The sequence below is a fragment of the Petaurus breviceps genome, unplaced genomic scaffold (genome assembly GCF_028583685.1).
Source record: "Petaurus breviceps papuanus isolate PSGF00001 unplaced genomic scaffold, PetGlider_PUasm1.0 225, whole genome shotgun sequence".
NCBI classification, from domain to species: Eukaryota; Metazoa; Chordata; class Mammalia; order Diprotodontia; family Petauridae; genus Petaurus; species Petaurus breviceps.
The window spans coordinates 22,567,531-22,587,617 of record NW_027185889.1 but is presented as its reverse complement, the minus strand read 5'-3'; the positions used below and the strand labels follow the sequence as shown (position 1 = coordinate 22,587,617).

General features: G+C 37.4%; 2 protein-coding genes across 9 annotated transcripts in view; both read right to left on the bottom strand.

Annotated features, from left to right (window-relative positions):
• MYBPC1 (myosin binding protein C1) overlaps positions 1 to 13,494 on the bottom strand; it is a 179,129-nt gene extending 165,635 nt beyond the window's left edge. For all 8 annotated transcript variants that reach the window (XM_069095234.1, XM_069095233.1, XM_069095240.1 and 5 more), the window contains exon 1: positions 13,485 to 13,494. The gene's annotated coding sequence lies outside the window, so the exon portion shown is untranslated. The remainder of the gene's footprint in view (positions 1 to 13,484) is intronic.
• Positions 3,276 to 10,136, bottom strand: SPIC (Spi-C transcription factor). The gene is made up of 6 exons (XM_069095091.1): positions 10,104 to 10,136; positions 9,546 to 9,768; positions 9,134 to 9,227; positions 6,778 to 6,890; positions 5,910 to 6,018; positions 3,276 to 3,947 (listed from the first exon to the last, which is right to left on the bottom strand). Exons 3-6 carry the CDS (start codon positions 9,207 to 9,209, stop codon positions 3,520 to 3,522), a joined length of 726 nt encoding a protein of 241 aa, XP_068951192.1. The 5' UTR covers positions 9,210 to 9,227; positions 9,546 to 9,768; positions 10,104 to 10,136; the 3' UTR covers positions 3,276 to 3,519.
• Positions 13,495 to 20,087: the final 6,593 nt, after the last annotated feature.

Sequence of the window (20,087 nt, the reverse complement as noted above, 5' to 3'; positions counted from 1 at the left end):
TACTGATGGCATTAAGTTCTGGAACACTACAGTATCCTCTCAAGAAGATCCATCATCTCTCAGAGGAGACCAGCCTCACAATCTGTCCTTGAAGAAGAAAGTGAGTGACTCTATATTGCCCCCATGATGATGCGCAGTTAGAGTAGAGATGTGAAAAGGACCCTTTGAGAAAAACAGTCTATCCATCAACAAGCATTGATTAAATGGGATACCTAGTGTCAGGCGTTTGTCTGGGTGGTAAGGATACAAAGACAAAGAAAATTTAGAATAGGAAAGACATGGAAAGATGAGAATATTCTAAGTGGAGGAGCTGAGGAATACAGGGGAGAACAGAAAAGATTTTATTCTTCTAGAGTTTAGAAGCAGACTAAATGTCATCACTTGAAGGACTGGAGAATGGTAATGGGGTATTATCCAGAAAATTCACAACCCATAAGTCAGAGCCTGAAGAAAGGGCTAACTAAAGAGAAGTGAAGTGGTCCCAGAGGCACCTGGAAGAGATTATTTAATTCTTTAAACATGTGTCAAGTCTGTGTATATTTGTAAATTCCTTCCCCTTAAAATTGTTTGTTATTGTTCGTTCTTCATTTCAAAGAGGACCAATGACATCACAGGTGATGTTGTGATTCAAATTGGACTTAAGTGGGCCAGAGCTGCACAAAGTCATTAGTCTTATTCTCTTCCAGAGTCATCAAAGTCCAATGGCAAGACAAAAGTCAAGATGGCTGGCAATGGCCCAGGATGCAATGGATGACCTTGGGGTCGTTGATGTCTGACCAAGCTATGAGGGCTCCACAGAGCCTGCTTCAGCCACTATCATGAATGTTGGACCAATTGTTCTCATCTGCCCCTTCTTCTGGGGGAAGTCTTCATATACTTGGGGTAGATATCCCCCTAACTCACTGATGGGCTTGAGGCCCATTGGTTTACCCTTAACCTGGTTTAGTCTGTCTACCAGGGGGTTTTACCAGAGTGTGGCCACTGTACATGCGGCAGCTTCTTGGAGCCACAGGTGAGAAAGGAATGTCAGGCAGACACTAAAGGGGGTTGAGCAGCCATGAAAAAGGCTAGGCAAGCTCTCCTATCAGAGACGCTAGTCCTCTTGAATACCCCATAGCTCCCCGTAGCATAAAGTTGAATTGCCTGTTCAAAAAGACAACATGTGCTGATGTGCAATGAACAAGGTAGAAAAATGGGCAACAGAAGCAGCAGAGAAATGCTGGAATTCAGGGGCACAGTCTTTGGCAGAGATAGTTCTCTGCTTTTTGACTCTTGTGGTGTCAGGGAAATGTGAACTGGGATGAGCTAGGGAGCCAGATTTCATTTTGTTACAATAAATTTGTCAGATTCTTGACTGAGAACTGATTTTGATAATGGAAAAACCATGGAGACCCTGTGCATCTGGTTGGAATGGAGGAAAGAGAAATGAAGAGCACTGCAGTAGGAGGAATAAAATTACAGTATAAACTCTCAGCCCTGGCAATTAATAGCTGGATGATTGAGAGCAAGCCTTTCAGCCTTTCTGAGCCTAAATTTTCTCATCTGCTAAATAGAGAGGATAACACTTACAATGACTATATCACATGTTTGTTTTGAGAAAGACATTTTGGGGCTTTAAAAAAAATTATTGTTGCTGGGGGCGAGGGGGTGGGGATTGTAGTAGACTGGAAAGAGCCCTAGGTTTTGAATTAGAGGACTGAGGTTTGAATCTTAGCCCTACCACTTGCTATGTGGGCCTGCTAAATTCTCTGTGCCTCATTTTCCTCATCTGTAAAATGCAGATCATAATAACTACATTACCTATCTCACAGAGTTTTTGTGAAGAAAACACTTTGTAAAACTGTAAATCATTATGTAACTGTTAGCTATCTGGATAGGGCAGCTAGGTGGCACAGTGCATAGAGCACTGGGCCTGGAGTAATGAAAACTCATCTTCCTGAGTTCAAATCCTGCCTCAGACACTTAATAGTTATGTGACCCTGGGCAAGTCCTTATTTAACCCCATTTGCCTCTGTTTCCTTATCTGTAAAATGAGCTGGAGAAGGAAATGGTAAACTACTCCAGCATCTTTGCCAAGAAAACCCCAAATGGGGTCACAGAGAGTTTGGAAATAGCTGAAACAACAGAACAACCTGGATTCACTTCTTGATTTACTTCCTGTATGATCTAGGGCAAGTCATTCTTTGGGCCATCCCTTCATCATTGTAAAATGGAAAAGCTGGATTAGACAATCACTAAAGTCTCTTCCAGCTCTAATTTCTATGATTTGACTCCAGGACACAGTAGGTCCTGGAGGCAAGCTTTGGATGATTCTACAAAACAGAGAAAGAACATCAGGATGCTTCAGTTCAGGAGTAGTGAATTGACTTACTCACTTGTGTTTCCTACATGGGTACTGCATTAATGTTGCACTTTAAATCTACATTCACTCTCCCCACGAACATGCCATTTATTTGTGGGAGAGTGAACAATAAGTTTATTGGGGGACATATGATATAATGACATACAGTTCTTGCTAAGCCATTTGAGCAATGCCTTTGATGAGAGTTAATTAAATTTACTGGAATATTGTACGTGGGAAGTATACAGGTGGAGGCCCATGAGCTGTAGCTCTAGAAGGGTGGTACCACAGGGCACATCTTTGAACTGTGAGAGTGGCTGCTCTTCTGGGGACTCAACTCGGAATTATAAATGCAAGTTGAGAGAGTATCCCAGAAGCCATGTATAATAGTTACTAGTTTATAAGAGAAATATTCTCAACCTAGGAACTGTGAATTTACCTTTTTAATATATAATTTTTGATAACTGTATTTCAATATAATTCATTTCCTTTGTAATCCTATTTATTTTATTTTATGTATTTAAAAACATTGTTCTGAGGAGTACATAGAAGGGATCTATGACACAAAAAAGGTTAGTAACCCTTATTATAAGAGAATAATTTCAGTATAAGGTAGAATTGGAAAACACACTGAACTTGAAGTCAGGGGAAATTTGGTGTCCATTTCTATCTCTGATACATTAAATGTGTAACTATAGGCAAGTGACTTTATTGCTCTGAGCCTTAGTCTTCTCATCTAGAAAATGTGTAAAATAATGCCTCTCTCATAAGGTTTTTGTGAGAATCAACTGAGATAATATAATAAGATATTTAGTAAACCCTAAAACTCCACATAAATTATAGTTATAATTACTAAGGTAGGAAGATGATGTTTATGTCAACAACAAAATAAACTTTTAAACTTTTCAATGTATATCTTGAAGAGAACATGGCATTTTAAGGCGGTAATCTCAAAGAAATTTAATTTTTATATTTAGTTCAGTTTATCATAGAAAATGTGTTCATTTACAGAATTCCATTCAACTTCATGAGTTGTATACATCATTTAATTAAAACATATAATGACAGTAAAACTAAATGAATATTGCCTTGATTTGAGAGGAAAGCCCTTATTTTATAGGAATTTCTGATGCCTACAAAACCCTGTAATGGGAATAGAAGGCAGGCTGGCATGTATCCTAGCAGTCAGAGTAACCATGATCATGGTCATTGCTATACATGTAATTATAATTGGGATTCCAATTATTTAAACTGAGTTGTTCTTGGTCAGACTGAAGATATTGTGAATAGATTACTTCTTTTCCCAAGAACAAAGGTGGGGAGAGTCTCTGAAGGATGACCTCACTGAATTGATACGTTAGCTTCCTGCGGATTTTTATGATTTCCCCAGTTCTTCCATAGTTCCTCAAGGCTCTGGCCATTTTCTGGTAAGTCATGGTCTTACGGTTGCCTTTCCTTCTTCCCCAAAGTTCTGCAAGTTTCTCTTTGTTTTTAGAAACAAACTGAAAGACCCCCTTTGATTTATCTACCCACTGGATACAGGATGCCATGTCAGGATCACACAAAGACTCATGAAGGTATTCAAACAGTCGGAGTTTCTTTCTCCCTAAATGTAGAATAAAACATGTTATGAATTGGAACATCTCTCAGATATATCGGCTGTACAGCAGCATCTCTATAAATGCTTCTTCCCTGATTCTGAGTGCATACACAGTGTTGGGAACAATTCCCTATCCATGTCACCTTCCAGAAATTGATTTTATGAGAGTGACCTAGCACTTGAAGGTCATCATATTAGGCTTCTAAGGCCAATAAGGAATCCAAGAGGTCCACCCTCAAGAGAATTATCTGATGTTAACTGACTACACCACAATCTAGCTTATCAAATTTCAGTTGGATTCCTTGCTAGCAAAGGTCTACATACCCTTCATTTGTAAAGAAGCCTAGGGACCCCTTATTGTTCTATGGGGTCATCACTCTTTTTTAAAGTAAGCCTTCTCCAATGGGTTTAGGGTTCACAATTAGACATCAAAGTTCTGTTGAGCCTCTATAGCAAAGTGGACAAAGCAGATGATGTTCTAAAAAGGTTATGATAAAACTGTTTTTAGGATGAGGACTTATGTTTTAAAAAAAAAAAAAAGGCTTAGTTAGGGAGTTGAAAAAAAACAATTCTGGGTTTGTCATATGTCTTGAAGAAGCTATAATGTAATAATGTATAATGTAACATAATAAGAGACAAGTCACAGGATATATCACCAAACCTAACCTCACCATTTACTTATGAACCTGAACTTTCTTGGGAACATTTGCCGCACACAATTTGGGGCCATTTTGATGAGGTACATGAAAGGTCATTTTAGGCATAATGACATTTTTCATTGCCACAAAATATATGGTACTTTTCCCCAATAACCCCTTTACAATACAGGATAAATTAAAATTCTGACCAAGAAATCTGGATGGATTTTTATGCCCAGTGGGATAGAAAAGGATGCAAACCTTCCCGCTGAGTAGGAGAGTGAGTGACTACACAACAGTGACACAAGCTCCTTAGCATCAGTTTCCACTTTTTATAACAAAATGGAATCATGGATTCCCAGGAAATTGCTTTATTTATCTGTGCAGAAAAACTCCATGGGGGATAGTACTCTTGCATCATTCATCATTCATTCAAGAACTTCAAAGGTTTTATAACTAACATTATCTTTTGAATGCTATAATCTACAGTTTATGAATTGGAAAACATAAGGGACTTACCAAAAGACACAGGATGAATTCAAGTTAGACACAAAGAGAGCATAATTCTTCTGACCTCTTGGCCATTACATGGTACTTTTTACATTTTCAAATCATTTCCAACCAGAGCCATTTATTAAGTACCTAATTTCACATGGCCCCTCACTAGGCAAAATACTAAGGGAACATACTAAAAATGGTCACTGAGTTTCAAGAGTTCACATTGGAAGATATCGTGAATAGAAATCCTGAGCAGAAGGTGGTCAATTCTCCCTCTTTAGGCTTTAAATAGAAATACAAAAATCACTGATAGAGGACCTAAAATGCATTTTGCAAAATGCCTGTATATCTGTGCATGAACTATGGAAGATGAATAAATTTAAAAATTTTCAAGGGTTTCCTATGTGCCAAGCACTATACTAAGTGATGGGGATCTAGATAGGAATGAGAGACAATCTTTGCCCTTAAGGATCTCGGTTTTAATATGGGGAGACAATATACAGAGAGGAGTAGGGGCCAGGGAGGTGAACTTTGGTCCTGAAAGTTACAGAAATGGTGAGTGGGACCATGGAGTGAATTGACACAGCCTTTCCAGGAGTAACGACAGAATTGGTATTTTGAAGCATTGTACAGGGTATAGAGACTGGGACCATATGGATCTGACTACAACTGATTTTGGCGTGGTACATCTGCTGGACAGAGTTGATTTGTTCACTAGCAGTGATGAAAGGAATATTTAAAAATACACTTAGAGAAACTATGATATGAAACCCCCTTGAAACCATTTTGAACAAATGTACTAGTACATAGAATCAAAAATTGATTAACACACCTTTTCCTCCTCTTTGTTGGGCAGGAGCAGTCTGCACCCCCTGGTTTTCAGTCATATTCTGCAGAGCATGATGGAAGCTTCCTTCAAAATAGAAGTCAGTAGTACTATTCTAATGATAAAGTAAGATAAAAATTTAATCAGCAGGGAACTCCCCTGAGAGATGAATGGATCTATTAAGAGACCCTAGAGACATTTTCCTTCTCCAGCGGTTGCTAGAATGTGGTTGGAGTGGCCCAGTTTAATCAAAACTTAATTCTTTCCTTTGAATACAGGAAGGATCTCTGAGCTGATTATTAACAGATGGTAAGGCAGAGTACTCTGGTGAGTCACTGGACAAGTCCCCACTGGCATGTTGTTCAGTTTCTATCCTTTGCAGATTTCAGAGGAGCAGCAATAACCTATGGCCCCTGAAAACTCTAACTTGTAGCCTACCAGGATGAGTGTTTGTGGGCCTACTTTGTGGAACCAGCCTGGCCCTAGCATATGGGAATGGAACATAACAACAACTATTATTGTTATTATAGTAACTGCTAACATTTAAATATGCTTTATGGTTTGCAAGGCAATTTATATATCATCCTATTTGATCTATTGAATAATGGGTTTACAACTGATGACATTTTTGATAATTTTCTTACACTTAATTCATATTAGTTGTTCTCATAGTCTCATTAACAACAGCCCCAAGGAAGCATAGTTGCAGTCAATAGGTTTCAAGTGAAAATTTAGCTGTTACCAAATGGAAAAGAACGTGTCAGCTTTCAACCCATGACAACTTTTCTTACCACCCATACTAGTCTCAATACCAACAGGGAAATTGGCCCATTCTAGAGACTAAGGAATGCAGTCATGCTAACACTCTACTTACAATAACAGTTCTCCAATTATAGACAGTTTCTTCTGTGGGGAGTACTCCATAACAGTTGGGATTTCCTCTGAGATGAGGATAATGATTGAGAAAAGTCAAGTAATTTTTGTAATCTAATTGAAAAAAAGAGGAGAAACTTTAAAAATCATAGCTAATTACAAAAATTTTACATAAAACAAGAAAGAACCATTCCATTCCCTTCCAGGACTGCCTTTTATAAGCTTGGAGTTCATTGAATAGACTGATGAGGAGACAAAAATAAAAGCCCCAAACCAGAGCAAGAATAATAATTGTGTATGATGTCAGGAAGTAAAGGTTGTTCTCTATAGAAGGGTGAAAAGGTAAATAATTACAATTCTAAATATTAATACTTAAGCTTGAATAGGTTTACAAAGTATGATTTAGACAAACGATAAAAAAAAACCCTATAAAGACAGAAGCCTGATTACTAACCAAGAAGGCATTGTTATCTAACAAAAAATGGCTTTGATTTGACTTCCAGATATACCAAACTGTTCTAAGATAAGGCAGTTAGGTGGCATGGAAGAGAGAATGTTGGTCTTAGAACCAAGAGGTCCTAAGAGGTCCTAAGGTCTGCCACTTGCTCGCTCTGAGAGCCCTGGACAAGTCACTTACGCTCACCAAGACTGTTTCCTCATCTGTAAATGAGGTTGTTGTAAGTGTCCAGTGAGAGGACATCCACAAAGTACTTTGCAAACCTTCAAGTATTATATCAATGCTGGTTATTCTAAGTCTTACCTATATTGTCAGAAGCACAGAGAAACAGCAACTGTTTTCCAAATTATATCCCAAAGTCTATCCAAATATGCAGGTGTATAACAGACCACACGATGCCTTGAGGACCTTTCTGAAAATACTTTTCCTACTACTCAAACTGTGTGGGAACATTTTTTTATCATGTTAAAATATCAAGAGGAAGTCTACAAACAGTGGGAGAGTGAGCTCTAAATGGAAACTGGGAGAAGGAACATCTATAAAAATATTTATGAAGTGAAGGCAACCTAAACCCCAAGGCAGGGGAACTCTACCATCGCACTGATTGTTAGCTTTCCCATTAAAGAATCACAGAATTTTAGGATTGGGGGGCTTTAAAAACCCTCTAGTCCAAGAGTTCTTTACTTTTTTTCCTTTCATGGCTTCCTTGGGCATATCCACACAGGTCCTTGTTTAACACTTTTTCAAAATAATGGCTTTAAATGACTAAAATAAAATATATTCGCTCTCCTCCAAAACAATGTGATTAACAATACAGTATTATTATTATATATGTAATATGTACAACACAATTATTTTATATTATTAAATAATATGTATTATAACATTATATAATATAGCATATATGTAAACCCCATGAACATAATATGATTAATGATACAATAATAGTAATCAATGATGTAGCATTTTACAATTTACATGATACCTTACATGTATTTTCTTTTTTATCTTTACAATAACCCTAGAAGGTATGAGTACATGTATCATTTTTATAGATGAGGAAACTGACTGTAGTACAGTTAGGTGGGTCCAAGATCATATGATCTTAGCATTAGAGCTCAACGGGACTGTAAAAAATCATCTCTTCCAAACCCCTACCAACTACTGAGTGGCAAGCCCAGGAATTCTAAATCTAAAACTATTTCTACTATTTCTAATATACACTCCTAGTGGAGTATATATTAGTATTGAGCCATATCTCTAATCACTGCACCAAAAAGTGAATTGTGGCCTAGCAAATAAGCAAGAGACAGTAAAAAGGAAAAAACAAAAACAAAAACAATGACTTTGGCCAAAAATTAAGCTTGTGAGAAACTTGTGAATAGATAAGCTCTGTAGGCACAATGGTATGGCACAATATTAGCAGACTTAAGTATTTATGGGGATCACAAGAGCCTCCAAGAATAGTGTGGGGTTCATGTGTACTTCTGGGGTTGGGGGGCAGGAGCAAGACTGCTGAGTAAAATTCTGAAAAGTGTTTTCTGAATAGCCAGGGCTTAAATTTCCATTTTTAATAGAGGTACTGAACAAATACATCACCAGCAAGAGTGACTCATAATTTCAAAAACAGAAATTAACATCGACTCTCATGGCAAATAACCCCATCCTTCGGGTCAGGGTTTTCTGGCCTTTCTATGCAAAAAGTCATATTGCTGTAATCTGTACCTTCTGTCATAAGACTTGAGATCCAAGGTCGAATTTCTTTAGCATGGTTCTCCTGGGGCACATTCTGCCTCAATAAGAATGGCCATCATGGTCTTGTCCTCTCTCTCTATCCCTCCCAGGTAGCTCTATCTGACCCCTAAAGTACTGGAAGTTCTTCTGGATGGCTTATCTTTACCTGGGGAGTACTGATGGTCCCCAGCTGAATGTTGCTGCATTACCTCAAAAGCATCTTCGAATGCCTGACCCAGCATGTCTTGTTCCAGCCAGCTCTGTAAGAGCAAGGAGAAATCCTGTGTTTATTAAGCCGGTGTTCAATACTCACTTGTTGTTTTTCAAATTTAAAATGCAGTACAAAATTTTGAATGATACATGAACACAGGATCTAGTTTCACAGAGAAACTCTTGCCATACTCAAGAACCATAGAATCCAGCAGTAATTTTGTCTAACAAAATAGAGGTAAGATCATAGTGAACAAAAGGTAGAAGTAACTATTAATAGACCTTTAAAAAAAACAAACACACACATACAAAAAAAAAACAAAACCAAGAAGTCCCTTGAAGTTTGGGGGATTTTTTTTGTTCCTGACCTATAATTCCATGAATGCAGGGATCTCCCAGTGAGGAAACTCCCTCTATCAATGAAGATCTGCTATTGTTCTGAAACTTATTGGTTCAGAGTATAATTGCCTGGAGCAAAGTGAAGTGTGCTCAGGGCCACACAGTCAGTACGTGTCAGAGGCAGGACTTGAACCCAGGTCTTTCTGACTCCAAGAACTGGTTCTTTATTTACTATCCTAGGATGTCTCTTACCTGAAAAAAAAAAGAGAGAGAGAGAGATTATAATTCATTTGCACAAATGGGATTTGTCACTAATAACTTTTAAAGTACAATAAAGAAAGTTTTAAAAGCAGAAATTGCAAATTGTTATTTTTAAACTATATATCCTTACTTTTAAGGGAATAATCATGGAGAAATAAAATTGCACTGCTTTATGAAGCAATTTGTGAAGCAATTTTTCCATTATTAATGAATCAACTAGGAAGAACATCCCACTACAGAATTTTCTATGAATATTTCATCTTTAAAGTGGAAAAGGAAGGAAAGATCAAAAAAGGGAAGGAGTAATGAAAAAGTACTAAACTTACCATGGCTTCATTAACAAACTGGTATACCTGAAAAAATTTAATATTCATCCATTTTAACAAAAAAATTAAGTCAAGCATTTAGATAATTGTTTCTGAATGAAAAGATCTTGAATCATTTCAGATTTGAAAAGTTAGACTTCCTTGGAAAAGTTGACGAAAATAAGACAAAAGTTTATTAAATAAGAATTATGGCTAACTGATTAAAAAATGTTTAAATGATTTCCATTTAAATGGTCTTATGAAAAACACTTAGAATAACTCCAACTTTTCCATTATAGAAATATTTTTAAAACTGATCATAGAATAAAAATTGTTATTTGCCCTTAATCTTATTACCTCTACTATTTAATTTTTGAAAGAGAATAAATACACAAGTGATTTAATATCAAGTGTCAGAGACCATTAAGCTTTTCAGAAGGCACCAATGACATCTTTATCTTAACACATAGCCACATATATATAACTTCCCATGAACTCTCTGCTTCTGCCAACTGGATTGTCTGACAACAAAGATTTTGAAGATATCCCTATCCTGTATGTTTTCAGGAATGCCACTTAAACCTTTGTTCAGTAGGACTACTAAGATACTGTTGCTGATTTAAAAAAAAAAAGGATTATTTCATGGTGGATTCAAAATTGCTTGTCCTTTAATTTATACATAAAGCAGTTTTATTTATACAAATTCTTTAAAAAAATGTACTGTTCCTTAGCAATTAATTTCAAATGTCACAATTCCTTGTGTGTGTGTATGTGTAATCAGATCATACCAGACAATCAAAATAGGGTGAAAGAAAAAAAGCCTTCATAATATGTTGTTTTGTTAAAATGTTTTAAAAGTTGATACCTTAATTCAAGAACATGGAAATAAGTAGGTTTGCTTTATGAAGCTTTAAACGGGGGTACAGATAATAACACAGGGCTACAGTTTAAATTACAGCCTTAAAACCAAAGTTGAATCCTTTGACTAGGAGACCCCAGACATCTCTTTCATGAAAGAACTGAGATTCCTTAGAGTATTAATCAAACAACAAGCATTCATTAAAAGCCTACTATGTGTAAGGTCTTGTGCTAACAGTGCTGACAAACCTGAGGAAATAGATGAAATCAGAACTAATAATTGGATAGTATTACATAATTAAAGCTACATTCAGTGATTAACATTTATTGTGCTGGTAGAGAAAATTTAAAGTTGTATTGTACCTTGAAAAACATAAGCTGAACACTTACCAGGAAGGAGACTTTCAGTCCTCTACCAAGATGTTTTCATTAATAACATAAAAGGCTGAATTGTTAAAGAGCAAACTGGCAAGGCTGCATTAAATAGGTGGTTTTGGGGAAGTGCTACAAAAGGGGATTTTTTTTTTAAAAGATACAGGGCCTTCGTAATTTCTATCTGATGATATGGATGAGATACACCAGGGACTGTTATTATGAAAAGGCATCTCCATTCAGTTCTTGGGCCCAGAGCATTATAAACACAGTAAAGTGAGAATAAAGTGTTTTATTAAGCATTTCTGGTACAAGTCATTTTTGTATCTATTGTCTGGCTTGTACTTCACCACAGAGATATGGGCTGATTTCCCTGATTATATGGAACTCCCTGGTGAGGAAATTCCCTATGTCAGTGCATGTTGGTGACCTTTTCTGCTGGGCATAGTATAGTGTTAGAGAGGTGCCTGGAGCACTGAGAAGCTAGACTTGCTCAGGGTCATAGAGTCAGGATGTGTCAGAGGCAGAACAGGGACCCAGGTGCTACTGGTTCCCAGGCCAGCTTTCTATTCTCCTCTCTGTTCTTTATAACAATCCTGTGGAATAGGTGGTGCCAGTATTATTATCTCCATTCTATAGATGAGGAGACAAGGCTAAGACAAGTCCTACGACTGGTTCAAGTGTCTCTAGTGTAGTGTAGTAGTAGTGTACACTAGTCTCTAGTGTAGCTAGGACTTGAACCCAGAACCTCTGGTGCTCAGTCCAGCACTCTTTTTTAAGCCTGGGCCACCCTCTATTGCGCAGGTTGGAAGCCACTCGTGGGCCTGGTTCCACAGCTGATTCCCAAGGCAGCTTTCTTCTGCTCCAGTACACCCCTTCTAAGGCAGCCTGGTGGTGAAACCTCTCCCCTCCTTCAATAGGCCACCATACTGGAGCTGGACTTAGTTCAAATAATCACCTGACCTGATTAGCTCAGAGCTCCTGAACTCAAGTGCTTCCCCTGGAGCACCACCAATGCCAGACAGTGCTCTTTCTATTAAACCATGATACCCTATGAAACCAACCCCTTGTACCCAACTTAATATATTGCTTAATGAAGAGAGAGGTGATTTCCATCTGCAGCCATGTATAATTTTGCCTTGACAGACATTTTTTCCACTCTGGTTCACTGACAACCCATCTGTGGTTGTCAACAACACCCCTTGGGCCCCATTTTCCTCCACTATAAAATGAGGGGGGTGGCCTAGATCTAGATGGCTTCTAAGATCCGTTTCAGAGCTAGACTGCAGAATTTTATAGTTTACAAAGTACTTTTGTTACCACAGCCTTGAGGGATGGGCAATGCAAATACTGTTTTCCCATTTTACAGATGAGGAAACAGACTCAATTGCTATGTACTAGACTAATTGTTACACCCAAAGTCACTCAGTGAACTAATAAAAATGGAAGGAGTACTGAACTTGGAGTTCAGAACAGGCTCTGAGTTCAAATCCTAGCTCTACCTGCAGTCATCATCAAATCACTTCCTTTGGACCTCAGTTTCCTCCTCTGTAAAATGTGAGGGTTGGACTAAGTGACCCCTGAGTTTCATTTCAGTTATAGATGTATGATTATAAATGTTAGACTTAAATTTGGGTTTTCTGCCTTTCAGAAAGCACTCTATTGACTGAGGCACAAGAGGCAGTATCGTACCTTTGACTAAAATGAGTGAAGTGACCTTTGTTATTTTCAATATAAAAATATGACCCTAATGAAAAGAGCACTGAACTGAGGTCAGGGAGACCTGGGCTCTGATTCTTTGTGCTGTTATATAAATAACTCCTGTGTGCCTCAGTTTCCACAACTGTCCTCAATAGCCTGCAAGGCTGTAATTCTGATAAAATAAGAGTAATAAATACTCCTCAATTGACTGATTGATTGAATAAATGGTCAGTCCAGTTCTCCAACAACAATATACTTCCCTTTAGCTACTTTAGAGCCTTTTTGATTGGAGGATCCAATATTCCTCTTTGGCAGAGCCAAATGCTTCTATACTTGTGAAAACCCAGGATAGTTTTTGTGGTTTGTATGTGGTTAGTATCAAAACAGAGTGACAGAGAATCAGTTTTACTATATGAAAAATCACAGTGAAAGCATACAATATCAGAGCAGAGGTAAGCTTTAGCCCTCAGGCCCCATGTACCCTCCTGTGAACTTTGGGGTGGACTTGTTTCATACTTGTATAAACAAAAACAAATTGGCATGTGATTCTGTTAGTACAATGAATATAGGCTTATTCTGATTTTCCTGGGATTTTACATAACTTTTTTTAAACCACCCCAGCTGTTGTAATATCATTACATAAAGCTCAGCAAAACTGGGTAAAGCAGGCCTCATGTGATGTGAGAACCTTGTTGGGAATCAATTGTTTCACCCATGGATTAAATCAAAATGTGCCTCTTGTCACAGAGAATGGATCTTTTCTTAGGAGACCAATTAACTGGAACTCAAGAGCTGAGTTCTGGAATCAAACATTAAGTTCTTAATGGATTTTTCAACAACAGACAATAAAAACTCATTAAACTATGTTGGTCTCCAGTTTTGTTTTGTTTTGTTGCTTTTTTGGAGGGGGAAAGGCAAGGCAATTGGGGTTAAGTAACTTGCCCAAGGTCACACAGGTAGTAAGTGTTAAGTGTCTGAGGTCGTATTTGAACTCAGGTCCTCCTGACTCCAGGGCCATCAATCTATTCACTGTACCACCTAGCCACCCCTGGTTTTTTTTTTAATTGTGAAATGTAAAGGAAACATAATATTTTGCAGGATTACTTATATACACAAGTATTATGGTGTTGGGAAGGATGCAATCACTTTTATAACATTATGCATATAATCTCTACTGTCCCCAGGAGTCTACGGGTTCCTCCTCATTGGGCTCTGCTGACAAAGTAAGACGTTGACACAGTCATTAACAAAATAGAGCATTTGGCAGGCTTATAGATTTTAGAATAGGAAAAGATCTTAGAGAACATTGAGTCCAATCCCTTCCTTTTAAAGATGAGGAAACCAAGGCTTCAAGAAGCTAAGGGACTTGACCAAGAACACACAGGCAGCAGCTGGCAGAGTTAGCATGCGAAATCACTTCCTTTGATACCAAAACCCATGCCCTTTGCACTAAGAATTTTAGGTTAGAGTAGTTTTCAATACTCTATTTGGCGATCAGGAGAGGACAACACATAACTGAAGCCTCTTTCTAGATTCAATAAAAAGTTATAGAATGGAGGCCTGAATCCCTCCTATCAGTCATAAAGAAAATTATTGAAAACTACTCATTGTGGTACAATAGAAAGGGAATGAGCTTTGAAGTCAAAAGACACAGGTTCACACTTAACCTCTGCCAGCTGCTGCCTGTGTAACCTTGGTCAAGTCCCTTAACTTCTCAGGGCCTTGGTTTCCTCATCTTTCAAAAGAGGAGGCTGGTGTCCTCTAAGGTCCCTTCCCATTCTAAGTCTATGAGCCTTTGAAACTGTCTGAGATTGATTGTATTTTAATCTATTTAAGACAGAATGTCCTTAAAATATTCAAAGCAGTCATTAGTAAATTCTTGTGGCTGAAATGTTTGTGGAGCATATGGGATCATTGCATTGCAGGATTAGAGCTAAAAGGAACCCAAAGGGCTATCTAGCCCAGCCACCTCATTTCATAAATGAGGAGACTTGAGGCCCAGAATGGTGAAGAGACTTAAGGTTTCAAATATTTTTATTCCTTTTGACATTTCTTTTCAATGGTGGCTAAAATGCTGGTAGGAGTTATTCATTAATTTTAAAGACACAAAGTAGTTATAAAAAGAAGAAGAAAAATACTAAGTTCCTCTCCTAACAGGTTAGATCTTCTTCCTTGACTACTAATAAAAGGTAGAGTTGATAAAAACAGCAGACATTTATAGTACTTTAAGATCTGAAAAGCACTTTAAAATTATTATTAATTTTATTATTATTTATTATTACAATAATAATAATGTGGTTGTTAATCTTGGACTGCTAATAAGAAATGGAGTGTTATTGTTTGTCTGTTTACAGTCGCCAGATATGAGATCTTACCCAATATAAGCAATAGGTCTTTAATTGCTCCAAAGTGATTGTGTGTTTCTGTAGCTTGGAATTATGAGGAGGAACAGGACATGACTTTGTCTGCTCCTGCCTTCCAAGGGGCCACACTTTCCCTATTCTGGGGACATGCACTCAATCCACCTGAGGCTGGGTACTCAATAATTTAGAAACTAGTATATCTGTTGCTTAAGATTTTCCAGAATAGCTTCAGTTGCATCTAAGGGCAATGAACTTCTGCAAAATAGTATGTACCATAATCAGTAAGCTGCCATCTCCAGAAATGCCACTGGATACCAGAGTTCCTTTCAATAGTCAGAGAGATGCCAAAATAACACTTGGGGAATGTTGGGTGGATGGGAAAGAAGAGACAATAGAGGCCTAGTCAATTCTTAATTCCTAAATAATAAGGCCTTGAAGGGAACATCTTTTTTAAAAGTTAATTTTCTTTTCAATCAGCAAAAATCTACCTTCTTTCTCTCCTGCCCAGTCCCATTCCCCACTTAAACAAAAAAAAAAACCCTTGATACAAACAAGTATAATCAAGCAAAACAAATTTCCAAAAGCAATATGTATATAAATGTGTATATGTATATATACACATATATTTCTTTTGGAAATTAACTTATACAATATATACATAGTTTATACACATATATATAGAAACATGAATATATAATGTGTGTATGTGTATATATATATATATACACATACATATATATATATATATTTCTATGACATTACAGGAAAATCTTTGCAGCTAACTAGGCACAAGGAAATTGCTTGACTTCTCAGGTTCTATGATGATTCACTGGAGGAGTTGGAAGCCTATGTCTCTTAGCTCTCCCAGACTACTCTGTAAAACCTCTCAGGGATGGGAGACCTGCGGCCTCTAGCTCTGCTCTATTATTCACTCCATTTCTTCCCTTACATAAACAGATGAGAGGTATCTTAGGGTGGTGGGTAGAGAGATCTTGGAGCCAAGAAGTCTTGAGTTCAAGTCCTTCCTCTGACACATCCTGGATGTATGAGCCTGGGCAAGTCACTAAACCCTGGAGTGCTCTGGGCAACTTTTTAAGACTAATTTGAGAAAAAGTTGCCAACCTGTGTTAGCAGAGGGAATTTCCTCATCCAGGAGTTCCCTATACTAATGAAATCTGGTCCCTATAAAGATATAGTCAAACTGGGGCCTGCTGTGAAACTCAGAGAGTTACCTGGGGCATAGAGAAGTCCAGGGTATCTGGGGCAGCCAATCAGCAGCTGTAAGAGGCGGAGCTTGAGCCTAGCTCTTCCTGCCCCTAGTTCTGCTCTCACCTGCTGCCTCCCAGTAATCTGCAAAGGGAGATGGAGTTTTCTCATTAGGAGTTCCTTTGACCAATAAAATTGCAGTTCCATATACACACACGCATACATACATATATGTATATATATATATGTGTGTGTGTGTGTATGTGTGTCTATGTATACATACATATATATATATATATTTGTATTCTGTACAACACTTTGATAATCTTCTGGTTTGTTTTTTGTCAGCCATAATTAGCAGATGGTTATAACCTGCAGGGCCCCAAGTGACCAATAATGATTATGTTGCTTTATAACATATCACTATATAATGATTTGTGATGATGTCTTTAGCATTTTAAATAAATGTTATCACACACTACCCATTAACACTTAAAATTGAAGGAGCTTGGTATAACGGACAACCCACTGGTCTTGTAGTCAAGAGAGACCTGGGTTAAAATCCTGCCTCAAATATTTACAAACTGAATGACCCTGGGCAAGTCACTTACTTCTCATTGCTCTAAGTAACTCTCTAAGTAACTTTGCAAGACTGAGTTGCAGAGAAGATGCTGGCCTGTATCTGAATAGAGGTTCCTTACCAGGGAATTCCCTATGCCAATGAAATCTGCAAAGGGAGAGGGAGAGTGATAGGCCCAGTCCCTATCACTAGCTTTAATTTTTAAAGTTCTTTCAAATACATTACCTCCTAAAGGGAGGCAGCATGACATACTGGGAAGTGGGCTGGGTTTAGAGTCCAAGGACCTGGATTCAAATCCCAGTCCTACCACTTACTACCTGTGAAATGTGAGCAGGTCATTTCATCTTTCTAGGACTGGGTTGGGGAGGAGAGGGGGAAGGGGTAGACTAGATGGTTTCTAAGGTGCCTTATAGTACTAAGTCAGTGATGGTCATGAGAGTTTGTCCTGTGAGGCAGCTTTTCAGAGACTTCCACTGTCCCTCCACTACAATTTAGGAAAGGATCTTGGAGACTTCTTACAATTGAAAATTTCACTTCCCTCTAGCCACACCTCTGACTTAGCTAAACTGTGCTATAGACCAGGCCTTTACACAAAAACCTTCTAACATTCTAAGACCTACCAGACTGTGTTCTGCTGGCATGATCTTTGAGAAACCATGCTTAAACCCCAAACCTCAATGAGGGGTCTGTCTGACTGGATTTTACTAGAGATTCTCTAAGTGCCACCTTTTCCTTTGGGAAGTTTTAAAGAAATAAGCAATATTACTGCCTACCTCATATTGTGAAACTTGAGAAATTCCCTAAATAAAGCACTTTTTACAGTAATGAATTCCTTTTATATTTACTACTACTACTATTACTACTAGTGCTACTGCTACTATTACTATTACTACTACTACTACTGATACTACTACTACTACTACTGATACTACTACTGCTACTGATACTACTACTACTACTACTACACTTATTTGGCTTAGAACTAAGGTGGGCATATGAGCCTACCTTGCTATATTTTATAAAACTAAAATGTTCTTTATTCAGGAAAATGTACGAATGAAAAGCAAGCCAGAAATAACATTATTACAACTGAGATATATGAGTCATGATTCAGCAAGGAATTTGGGTACAAAGTTGATGAAGCAATTAGCTTCCTGCCTGACTGCTATTTCTCAACACCAAATATTTTGATTTTCTGCTCAGTTAGATCTATTTGAAAATAAAGATATCATCACGAGTGAGGATTACTGATGACAGACGGTAAGATTTCTTTCTCTATATTCACTTTTATTCACAGAGTCTTATAAAATACTGTAAATATTAAAAATGCAAAGAAAAAAAAGAAAAGAGAAAAGTAAATTATTTTACCACAGAGTGAAATGAACAGTTTTTGCCTTGCTGATTAAAATAAAAAGTGCAAAATTACAAAATATGGAAGTAACAAATAAACTGTGAGCTATCAGCAATGTATTCTATTAATTAGTAACCATTCTGCTTTTCTGATCTCTAGATTCCAAATCGAGTCAGCTTTAGTTAGGGAACGTTTCATTTTTGAGACACAAATAAGACAATTCAAATACTATCAACTGACAAAAACCACCTAGTAACAGGGATTCTTAAGCTTTCTTGTGTCATTGATCCCTTGAGCAGTTTAGTAAAGCCTATGAACCCTTTCTCAGAATCATGTTTTTAAATGCACAAAAATAAAACATATAGAATTACAAAGAAAACTATATTAAAAATACAGTTATAAAAATTTTTAAAAACCAAGTTCATTGTTAAGAACTCCTAGATTAGGGGAGGCCAGGTAGCACAGCGAGTAAGAGTACCGGCTCCAGTGTTGGGATGACCTGGGGGGATCAAATCTGGGCTCAGATACTTAGCACCACACCCAGAAATAACTGGCCGTGTAACCTTGAGCAAGTTACTTAACCCCAATTGCTTAAAAAAAAAAACAAACTCCTAGATTAGAAGAATACTTGGTTATTTCAATGATCAGGAGGAAAATGATAATAAAAGCCAGTATTTGTATAACCCTGTAAGATTTACAAAGCATTTTTACATACATTATCTCATTTGATACTCTTAACAACTCTACAAGACAAGCATGACAAGTAGTATTGTCCGCATTTTATACCCACAGAAGTTAAATGTCACATATGTGGTCACACAATCAGTAAGTGTTAGAGACAGGATTTGAACTTTGGTCTCTCCTTTTCATGTGATAAGGCTCCACTTGTGCCCCTTCTTCCATGAAACCTTCTCAAATGCTCCTGGTTGTTAGTGCTCCCTCTCCTCAATTTGTCCTGTGTTATTCTTATTTATGTGCATGTTGTCTCCTCCCAGTAGAATGTAAGTTCCTTGAGAGGAGAGGCTTTTTCATTTTTGTCTGTCTATGCCCAGCCTAGAATTGTGCTTTGTACATTGAAGGTGTTGAACAAAGTGCTTGTTGAATTGACTGACCTTAAGACCAGCACTTCTCTTCTCTGAACAGGTAGATAATTGACAATGACAATGTAGACTCAAATTTCTATTGATATTCTTTGGGACTAGGCACAGCAAGTGAATCAACAGTGAATCAGAAAGTTTCCAATCAATTCTGTTATACATTTTCATCAAATTTTATCCCACCTTTCAATATGATAGACATAACATTTAATAAATTTCTTCAGTATTATGGGAAGAAACAAGCAGTGGTGATGTATATACCATTTTTATTAAAATTCTTATTATACTTTTATGTCAGGGAATTGTGTATGTGCGTGTATGTATACTTGTAGACTGCTATTTGTTTTATATCTTGGACCTGGGAAAATTCAATGTCTAAGATATATATTCTAGAAAAACAATCATCTCTTTCTTCTTCTTCTTCTTCTTCTTCTTCTTCTTCTTCTTCTTCTTCTTCTTCTTCTTCTTCTTCTTCTT

Bases quoted from the DNA above. Each gene is read 5' to 3' on its own strand.
- SPIC (XM_069095091.1), bottom strand. From the start codon at position 9,209: ATGCTGGGTCAGGCATTCGAAGATGCTTTTGAGGTAATGCAGCAACAT. The intron at 6,019-6,777 runs GTAAGTAGAGTG...CTTTATCATTAG, and splicing joins ATAATTGGAGAACTGTTATT to AATAGTACTACTGACTTCTA. The intron at 3,948-5,909 runs GTGTGTTAATCA...TTCTACATTTAG, and splicing joins CCAACAAAGAGGAGGAAAAG to GGAGAAAGAAACTCCGACTG.